Source organism: Diplodia seriata (assembly GCF_021436955.1).
Source record: "Diplodia seriata strain FDS-637 chromosome Unknown scaffold_3, whole genome shotgun sequence".
NCBI lineage: Eukaryota > Fungi > Ascomycota > Dothideomycetes > Botryosphaeriales > Botryosphaeriaceae > Diplodia > Diplodia seriata.
Genome location: NW_027117310.1, coordinates 2,437,021 through 2,446,850, shown reverse-complemented (window position 1 = coordinate 2,446,850; position 9,830 = coordinate 2,437,021). Strand labels below are relative to the sequence as shown.

The window sequence follows — 9,830 nt, the reverse complement described above, 5'->3', positions numbered from 1 at the left end:
GAGAGGCTATTTAGGGGATGCTGCGACACGGGTGTAAGATTGGAGGAGTGGGCAATCCCGCTCTCGTATTCTCAGACCCACCGTAGGGCTGCCGTTTTATGAACACGGGGTAAATGTCGCTCGGACGAAAGGCCAAAAATAACGCCGACTGAGCTTCTTATGGAAGGTCCTAGCCTTACCAAGCGGAACTATCGAAGATAACGTGACACTGCGAACATGCTTTACCCAATGCGTTCGGACGGCCTTGCAGATCGCACCCATCTTCATTATACTCCCTAAAGTCATGGCGCATCGACGGGCTTGCCGAGCTCTCGCAGGCCAATTAATCGCCAGCATGCACTCATATCGGCATTGCACGAACCCATACGGGATGCGATCGTTTCATGAAATAGCATGTGGCGCGACCGAAGCTCCGGGTACTGCTGCAGCGCAGAAGTAAGCATTATAAGGCGGGCTTCTACCCCCGCAGCCCTGGCTTGAGCCAACTGCACAGTTCCCCGCAAGTCACTCTTTTCTTGCTGTTTTTCGTCACTCACTTGATCAACCAGTCTTTACAGATCCCCACACTCTTTCTTTCACTCACTTAACCACTTAGTCATTATCTGCCAAAATGAAGTTCGCTACGACTATTGCCACCGCGATCGGCCTGATCGGCGGAACTGTGTTGGCCACGATGAGCCCAGCAAACCTGCAAGACACGGGCAATTCGTTGGCCCGTCAGGCCTTTGACATCAAGGATCTTGTTCTGGCGATCAACTCCACCATGAACGCCGGTCCGATGCAAGTACGGATATACACTTCACCTTTTTCGGCGGGCTTTGTACAGGCTGACTAACACAATTCGATCAGGATGTCTTCGAGGAGATAGACGATATGTATGAGGCTGTTCTGTCCAACATTCAGCTTATCGTTGGCACCAAAACTCTCACCGAGGAAAGCCAAGACGTTCAGTTGGTCTACGAGGCCTACTCCTACGTATGTTTTATCCTACACCTCCACCTCTCACTACGACGTGGCCGAACACTGCTAACGTACGGACCGAAACAGCTCGCCCAAGCCATGTTCGAGCTTATGGACGGACTCGGCAGCTCCGCAAGCAACTTCATCACCATGGATAGCCAAAACGAATTCCGTGTGCCCGCTTCCGTGCGCGAGGTCGGCGGCGTCGTCGATGCGTGGATGTTCAACATGATCGGCCTGTTCCCGGCCAACAGCTCCTACGCGGACGAAGCTGCCAACCAGAAGAACCAGGTTGACACCCATTTCCGTCGCGCTATTGCCGCCTACCACCTGGCCACTGCGAAGACCGACTCGCCTTACGGCAACATCACGAACATCGTCTCCACCGATGCCCTGTCCATGGGCAACTCCACCAGCTCCGGCATCAAGAGCACTTCTTCCGATGATGCCAAGACCTCAGACAATGTTAGTACCTCCAACGACATTCGCACCACCAGCGCATCCAACAACGGAGATGCTTCCACCGACGGCTCTTCCAGCAACGAGGCTTCTAGAAACACTGCTAACAACGATGGAATTTCCAGCAATAAGCATACCTCCAACAACGCGGATACCAATGGCGAAGCCAAGGAAAGCGACTGCGCCGAGGAAAACCCTACTGCACCGACCAGGAAGTAATTACTAAGCATTGAGAGCTTTAAAAAATGATTGGGCAAGGCCGCCGGTGCTTCCTTATCCTTCTTGCGAAGATCAAGCATTGTTTGCATTCCTCGCCTGGCCTGTCCATATTCATATGCAGGAATCAAAACATTCTTCGAGGCTTCAATCGCATTGAAAACCACACTGTACCATGCGCATGATTTCGAGATGAGTGATGACATTGAATTGCAGTTGGCGTTATAAGGCATGGCAGGAACCATATTCAAGATTTCAGGTACCCGATACTCGAACAGGAGATTTCTGTCGATCGTGTTCAACGTCAGAGGCGTTCTGCAGCCAAGGTCAAATACGACGTCACATCATCCTCGGCTAACCACCAATCACGGCAGCTGTGGAAGGTGCACAGCAGCTAAATATAGGCGTTATCGCAAGGCAGGGTCTTACGCCTAGCCGCGCACGGTAGCGCGTCGAACAAATCTGCTGTGATAAGGCACGCAAAAGGGGTGTGCTGAACGCCACCGGGATCCCGTGTTGTTGGATTCCAGACCTGGAGTGTGGATTCTTCACGAACGATACGAGAAGTGGCTCTAGCGAATCCTGCAGGATCCACCACGGTTCGCAGGAGCGGTGTCCATCGCCCTCGTTTTTGTTAAAACGGAAACGGGCCCGCGGTGGCGCGCGGAAGAGAGAGCTGCCGTTCCCACAGTCCTTCTTTATTTTGCTAGGTTCTTTCTCTAAAGTTCCCAATTATTTTCTGGACTACACGATGCGGTTAACACGGTGCCTACCCACCGCTATAGCCGGTCTGCTATACGCCGGCAAAGCGGCTGCGGCCGGACCCAAAGGTGTATTCGCTCATTACATGGTTCGTTCAGGTCGAAGGCGCTGCTCGTAGCAAACGCTTATCGAAAATCCAGGTCGGAACAATATTCGAGGATCACATAAGAAAAGATGTCGACGACGCGGCGGCAATGGGCCTCGATGGCTTCGTGATCAATATGGGAAACCCTCTCGGTCCCGAGACTCGCCCACTGCTCAGCACAATGTTCGACTACGCGGCCGCAAACCACCCGGACTTCAAGTGCTTCATCAGCATGGATCTCTGGGCACCGAAGAACCTGTCGGACTTCGACTCAATACTGACGGATTTCCTGGGCCACGCCGCGTACTACCGCGGATCCGATGGATATCCTGTTATCAGCACTTACGGCAGTGGTACTTTCGGACAACACGACTGGAGCCAGTGGCGCGACAAGTGGGCGCGCAACATATACTTCATACCCGATTTCGCCGACCTGATGGCCCTCCAGGGCTCCGATGGATGGTGGGACGAATGGGGCTTCATGATCGCCGGTCTGTTTAGCTGGGAGTCGACATGGCCGGCAAGAGGACAGGAAAGCACGCCGGCACTTGTTGCAGTCGATGAGAAGCCTGATTGGACTCAAGAAAGAGACAAGGCGTACATGATCGGTAGGCACCCAATCCGCCGCCTCCGAAACATTTTTTCTTCTCTCGCCTTCCCTTACTGACTTTGCGACAACCCTCCAGGCTTGAGCATGCTGCAGTACAAGAACTCCTACGGCGCCAACATCTACCGCGCCGGCGAGGAAAACCTCCCGCTGCGCATCCAAAACATCCTCAACATGCCCGACCAGCCCGAGTTCACCCAGATCCTCACATGGGTAAGGCCCCCACCCCTCCCCGATCACCCCCGTCTCATCTCCTTTCTCCCGGCCCCCAACGGGGCCCCCCGCAACCAACTGACCCCAAAAGGCACTAACAACGACGATCGCTGACAAACAACGCAACAGAACGACGGCCCGGAAAGCCACTACATCGGCAACATCTGGCCGGAGCAGGACAACACGACGCAGATGCGCGTCTACGCCAACGACGACGCGTCGCACGCGGGCATCCAGCCATTGCTCGGCTCCTTCGCCGCGGCCTTCAAGGCGGGCGCCACCGCCGACAAGATGGCGCCGGTCACCAACTCCTCCGCCACCGGCGCCCTGTGGTTCAAGCCCATCCTCGCGAGCACCGCGTGCGCCGACGAGGACGACGGCGACCTGCACCACGAGAAGGCCGCGGGGTACGAGGTCGCCGTCGACGTCGCGACGTGGGCCGTCGTCGTGGGCGAGGACGATGCGGACGCCGGGTGGACGGTGCACGGCTTCAGCGCTGGGAAGGAGTTGGGCAGTGGGACGGGGCTGGGGGGCGGGCTGAACTTTGGGAATTTTACGGGGTTGAAGGAGGGCAGGCAGTGCGTCGAGGTGCGGGACAAGGACGGCGGCTTGATCGCCGTCGCGAAGGGCGGCAGGGAGGTCTCGTCGGACTGTCCGGATGGCATCTATAACCTCAACCCGCAGGTGTTGGAGTTGAAGGAGGACGTGGATGATGGCGGGTGCGCGGAGGATGCGAAGGACGGCTCGTCGTCGGATGATGGCGATAAGGATGGGGATGGGGATGGTGGTGATGACGATTCGTGGGGTGTCAAGGCTGTTGCGGTTGACCGGGTCGTTGTACTTGCTGCGCTTTTCACGTCTTTGGTCTCCGTGACAGGGACTTGGGTTCTGTGCTGAGGGAAGTTTTCTTATGAGACATGACTATAGACTAGACTAGACTGTATCATCACACTTGTACTGTTTACCAGGAAATGGTAATATAATATCCTATCTATCTTTCACGAGTTGCCAACACAAAATGGGACAGCAAGGCTCTACCCCACCAAGCACCAATCAACAGTGACACTGCTGGCTGGTTCAGCCTTGTTTACCTGCTGGGAACTGCTACTGTCAGCAGAGGTGCTATTGGACGAAACGGTCCCAGCACAGCCCCACTCCAGCCCAGCCCCGCACTGCTTTTCGTTGCACAGCTTTTAATTCTTTCCACGTATGGGACCGTTATTGGATGAAACAGATTTGTCCCAACCACTCACTGACAATGCGCGCATGAGGCAGAGTCAAGGCCGTTCCGACGTGTCTGGGAAAAAATGACTCTTAAAGCAATCAGTGAGACCGTTTCCCCAGCCTCACGGTTTAGAACGCAACAAAGACTTTTCCTCTTGTTCAGCACCCATCTCAATCTCCCTGAAGCATCCGGCTGGGGCGATGGCCCCTGTCGGCGTGGGCGATTGTATCGCCATTGCCGACGTTCTCGTCAAGTGTGCAAAAGCTCTCCAGGACTCTGGCGGCGCCGTCGAAGAATACCAGGACGCAGAGGGGTATGCGACTGCTCTAAAGGCCAGCTTTGAACACCTCCGCCGACTAGAACATGATCCGGTGCAAGCAACACCTGCCGAACTTGGTCAAGCCTTGAGTCTTTGCGAAAAATCTCTGGGACGACTGTTCCAGAGAAAGTCGAAGTATGAGTCCTCCCTGGGCAAGAATGGGCACATGAACCAGCTCTCCACTTTGTTCCGAAAGATGCAGTGGGCCTTGGTCAACTCGAAAGACGTGAAAGATTTGCGGTCCGCACTCTCATCGGAGGTTGTTAGTGCTGTTCTTGTGCTTCAGACTCATTTGATGTAAGAAACGCCCTGCGCGTCAAGAAATTTTCGTTATTGCTTACCTTTGTAGCGAAGCAGCAACGGGCTTGAACAAGGAGAGCATCGCAATGCAAAATATTCTCCAGAATCTTGTTTCAGAACAGAAAGCAGGTTTCAACAATGTTGAGATCCATGTCCGAGACGTGGGATCGGAAGTCACTGACACGAGAGATTCTCTCCGGCAGTTGGTTTGGTATGTCGCAACTATACTTTTCCGATACGTTCAAGTTCTCATTCCAGATAGCTCTGCTCAATCATCCTTACTGGCCCAAGGCCGGCATATGCAGTCGTCAATAGATTCTCTGTCGAAAGGGTCACAAAATTCGGAGTGCCTCCTCAAAGCTGCCCTCACCAACTTCGAGTTATCCATGGAAAGCAAAATACAACAGTTGGGAAAGTCGATACGTGAAGAATTGCCGCATGCGGTTGCGAAGGGAAGTTCATTTATTAGCAATTGTGCCGAGAGCGGGGATGCGTCCATTGGAGGAGCCAGCAGTCGACAACAGCTTGCCCGTTCACGCCAAAGCTTCTCATCTTGCATGAGTATCAGCATGAAAGCAGTTGGTGTGGCTCCCCTTTTGTAAGAGCCTTCCCACCCGCCGCATTTCGTTTTGTTGACATCCGGCTATAGACTGATTGATGCTCTGCGATGTTTCTGGGTATATCTTAAGTAAGCTACTTGCCACTTGCGCATGAGTATCAGATGAAGCTCACATTGGATATTAGGGCCCTGACTCCAGTGCTTCTGCAAATTGTTGCTATATTACGACATTCAATTACTTTGTTTCGTCTGCCAAGGCTATTGGCAAATGACAGCATCAGCTTCCTGGATGCGCTGGGTCGGACTCATTATCTCCCTTACATTTTCTTTCAGGACTATGAAGTAGAAGAGATTCCGAAGAACTCCTCTTTTGGCTTCCACTGATGTTGAGACAGGTGTTCCAGCGGAGCTTATGTGGGGCATTCCGCAATCTTCCTGGAGAAGCGCACGTGGAATGTGGGGCTTACATCCTTCACAATCTTCGAACAAGACAGGTTCTGGGGAAGGACAACTGGAACGGAGCGAGCTTTCCTGGTTCAAAAGTGGGCATATCCATCGTGGTTACGGCATCTGGCATTGAAGCGGGACATTGCCCGCGGCCAACTTGCCGACACCCTTTTGAGTATCATCTAAGCAGTCAATCGACCTTCGTCTGGTACGTACCTACCTCCACTATAGACACAAGCATCAAAGACGAGCCCACTCCACAGACTGTTACGGTCAACGACTGACATTTTTGCAAAGTCCGGAATGCCATATGTCCTTTGGCACCTCCGAAGTAAGAAGGACAACAGGTCAAGTCCAAGATAGGCCTGGGAAGACCAGGGCTTCTCAAGCCGAGGACATATCGGCCTTTCAACGTGTCCAATTGCTTCTAAGCTCAAGCAAGAAAACAACAGATCGGAAGGAGCAAAAAGTAAGTACGTTCTGTGGCTGCTCGCTTGAAACCCATAACTTTTCATCTACCTGGGGTTGTTGTCAATGCGCAGCGTCCAATCTTATGGGAGCCCCGCCGATCTGTCCAGTATGCGGACATTATTCGTCCAATATGCGGAGATTATTCGACGTCGAATATCTGGACATTTCTCGTGGACATTGCTCGTGCAATATAAGCAGAATAGCTTAATCAGCGAGGAGCAGGGTATATAGGCGGCCCCCGGGTCGCCTACCCTCCGCTCCTTATGCTAATACAACATCACCTCACCAAACACCCCAAATTCCAACACATTGGCTTGGCGAACAGTCTTGAGCAGTAGAAATTGACTTGGCTTCGCTGACAGCGACGCTCACATTTCCATTCGCACTTTGCATGCCGATTTAAAGTCCGTCGTGAAACATCTGGACGGAGCTCCATCTTGAGTTTGGTCTTTTCCTGACACTACCTGCCAATACAACCGTTCCCGCCCCATGAACCATCGGCTTATTCTGCAGTACATCATCAAACATTGCAATCACATACCCCCTGCCAACTCGCTCCACCGCCTACTCCCCGCTTTCGCCTCCGCCGATTGGTAGGACGTCGTCGCGTTGCTGCCGTATTTCGCGCAGTACGCGTCGCGGCCATTGGCGCCATGCGGGGAGATGATGGCGGCGCTGAGGCCGGAGGTGTCATGCGTGCAGCAGCGAGACGGTGCGGTCGAGCGCGCGCGGGCGGTGACGGCGGCAGTGTCGTAGCGGCCAACAGCGGTGGGCTCGAGATGCGTGATTGGGTGGTCGTTATCAGCGGACGGTGGTGGGGATGGTGGATAATGGAGGTTAAATGATTGGGCTCTCTCTCTTTCTTTGTCTTGCATTCACTTACTGGCGGGGAAAGATTTGTCATGAATCGAAGATAGGGATGGAAGCTTACCCCAGAGACGGATGAGAGTGACGCCCCAGCCGCGAGTGTTGATGTAGCACGATTGCTTCGCTACTGACAGAGCGTGCAGGAAGTACAGGTTGCTGCAAGGGATCCGATGAAAGCGGCCGTGAGGATCGAGGAGACGAAAATGGCGGCGTGCAGCAGAGATCGCCAACGTCTGGGGTCAAATGCGGCGGGTCGCAGGCTGTAGGTGTAGAGTTTCAACACACAGCACGCTCCCGGTTCGCCCTTTTTGAGATTCTCTGTCCCCTGTAGTCTTCTTGTTTCTTTGGAACGCAGTGACGCTGAGACTAAGCCTCTATCGTTAATGATGGAGGCTCAGCTCTCGTCGTTGGTGTAGACCCACTCCGCGTTGGACCAGTTGAAGGTACGAACACGCGTAGCATCACAGAAGGATGCATTTCGTGTAACTTCATATTCCAAATGCCTTGTTTTGCTTGGTTGTTCTGCACGAATCAGTCTCGCCGACCCCAGTCGTTAGTGGAGCAGACCGATGAGGCATGCGCAAGCGCGTGCAATGTGGGGGCCGATTCGCCCCAATATTGACGATCTGAGAAAGGATGCCTGTACTACTCCAGGGACGTAGGTGTGGGGGTTGGATGCCGATCAGGCCCGGTCGAGGTCGTAAAAATTATTGGGGGGGGGGGTGGGATGTGTTCGGTTAACACGGTGGTTGATTCCTCCTTTCGATGCAGATGGGATGGTTGGTTCGTTGTTGGGGCTGATCGCCCGTTTAGTCGGAAGATGAGGAGCGGCTTTGGGTGAGGATGTCGCGTTTGGGCGGGTTTGCGATTGCGTGTCGGCGCTCCTACCTTCCGGGCGAACAGGTGGCACCATTTCTCCATGCCCACTTGTGACGGGCGTTGCGAGTGCGGCGCGTGGCGGGTGTATTCGCGGAATGGGAAGTACGGACACGAGCTGTGGTTGGAGGATTGGGGGAGAAGAGCCAATCCATGGTGATGCCGGTGGCAGCTCTTGCTCTAGATCCCAACATCACCGCACTCTCTTCCGAGTTGTTTGGGACCTGGTCAGGTGGAGCAGACGGTCTCTTCAGCCTTGGATGCTCTAAACTCTCCAGATCCAACGTGGCGAGACAGTCCCACCCATCGATGGTGACAGGCACATTCATGGAGCCTGGGCTGAAATCAGAAGTGAAGGATTCTGGTGGCGGTAGCTTAGGGTCAGCAAGCTAGACGTCGAACCAGGAGTGATGCGGGTAGCAAGACACCAGAGGCAGGGACTTTAGGGAGTTACCGAGGGTGAAGATGGGCCGAGTCAAATGTGCCCTTGCTCATTGCGTGCGTATGAGTCTTACGGGGACGTTTCACTGCAGCTGGAACCCCACATCTGCAAGTAAATGTCCGCATTCAAGATTCGCATGGTCGTCTGGATAATGGATACAATTACCATGAAGGAAAACTGTACAGTTCTTGAGGGGTCTCACATGGATCTAGATTTTTGTTATCTGCTGTGCTGCAAGTAAAAGCATTATCGTGAAAAATCTCCGTCTCACGTTGATGATCGTCAGGTTCCAGAAACTGTCGACACCAACATTTCTTTGCATCCACATCGAGTAAGCGATCGATTTCGAGAGCCAAAGCTAGGACGTAGATGAGGAACTGAATCCGCAAAGGGCCGCATTGTTTTAGGAGACGAGAAGAAGGGACTGCATTGAGGGAACCATGAGCTGACGCTTCGAAAACCTGCAAACCGGCCTTGGCATGTGGTCCGCATCCATCACTAGACCCCACTCAGTTTGACCCATCTGTACTGAAACAGTGGGTGGAGGCGTGGCGATAGCCTCGGCTGGTAGCTCCGATCCTGGCCCCTGCGAGTGATTCTCGGTGGATCGTTCACTGGTATACGAATGCGTAGCACGCAATTCTGCAGTACTGCTGGTGGCACTACAATGAGGTTTCTTTTCGCTTGGCTGAACGCGTTCTCCGTCACCGTAGTGTGTTCTTCCAAAAGAGGTTTAAGCGTTTGTTGGCGTTTGCTTCAGCACGAACAAAGCAGGAGAAAGTCTGATAGTGAGGCTTGGGGTACTCGCGGCTTTGCACATGACTCCTGGGCAGGTTTGAAAACGTCATATAGAGTGATACAAGATGCTTGGAGTGTGTTCAGGGGGGAGAGAGCGCCCTAGCCTCATGGCTGTTTGCGAAACTTCCAAGATGCCGACGACTAACAACTCCAGAGTAGAGGTAGATAGTAATCATAATTGTCAATCTGCGTCGACATTGCTCGCCTCTAACCATGCAAGTGGT

The 9,830-nt window shown here is 53.5% G+C and overlaps 3 protein-coding genes across 3 annotated transcripts; all 3 read left to right on the top strand.

The window, feature by feature from the left end:
- Window positions 1-610: 610 nt before the first annotated feature.
- Window positions 611-1,638, top strand: SLS55_003468 (uncharacterized protein; the record flags this gene model as incomplete). The annotated part of the gene is made up of 3 exons (XM_066774943.1): window positions 611-784; window positions 850-975; window positions 1,048-1,638. 3 exons carry the CDS (start codon window positions 611-613, stop codon window positions 1,636-1,638), a joined length of 891 nt encoding a protein of 296 aa, XP_066635062.1.
- Window positions 1,639-2,663: 1,025 nt separating this feature from the next.
- Window positions 2,664-4,199, top strand: SLS55_003467 (uncharacterized protein; the record flags this gene model as incomplete). The annotated part of the gene is made up of 3 exons (XM_066774942.1): window positions 2,664-3,090; window positions 3,169-3,302; window positions 3,432-4,199. The coding sequence occupies 3 exons, from the start codon at window positions 2,664-2,666 to the stop codon at window positions 4,197-4,199; spliced, it is 1,329 nt and encodes a 442-aa protein (XP_066635061.1).
- Window positions 4,200-4,727: 528 nt separating this feature from the next.
- On the top strand, window positions 4,728-5,147 carry SLS55_003466 (uncharacterized protein; the record flags this gene model as incomplete). The annotated part of the gene is made up of 1 exon (XM_066774941.1): window positions 4,728-5,147. One exon carries the CDS (start codon window positions 4,728-4,730, stop codon window positions 5,145-5,147), a length of 420 nt encoding a protein of 139 aa, XP_066635060.1.
- Between the last annotated feature and the right edge of the window lie 4,683 nt (window positions 5,148-9,830).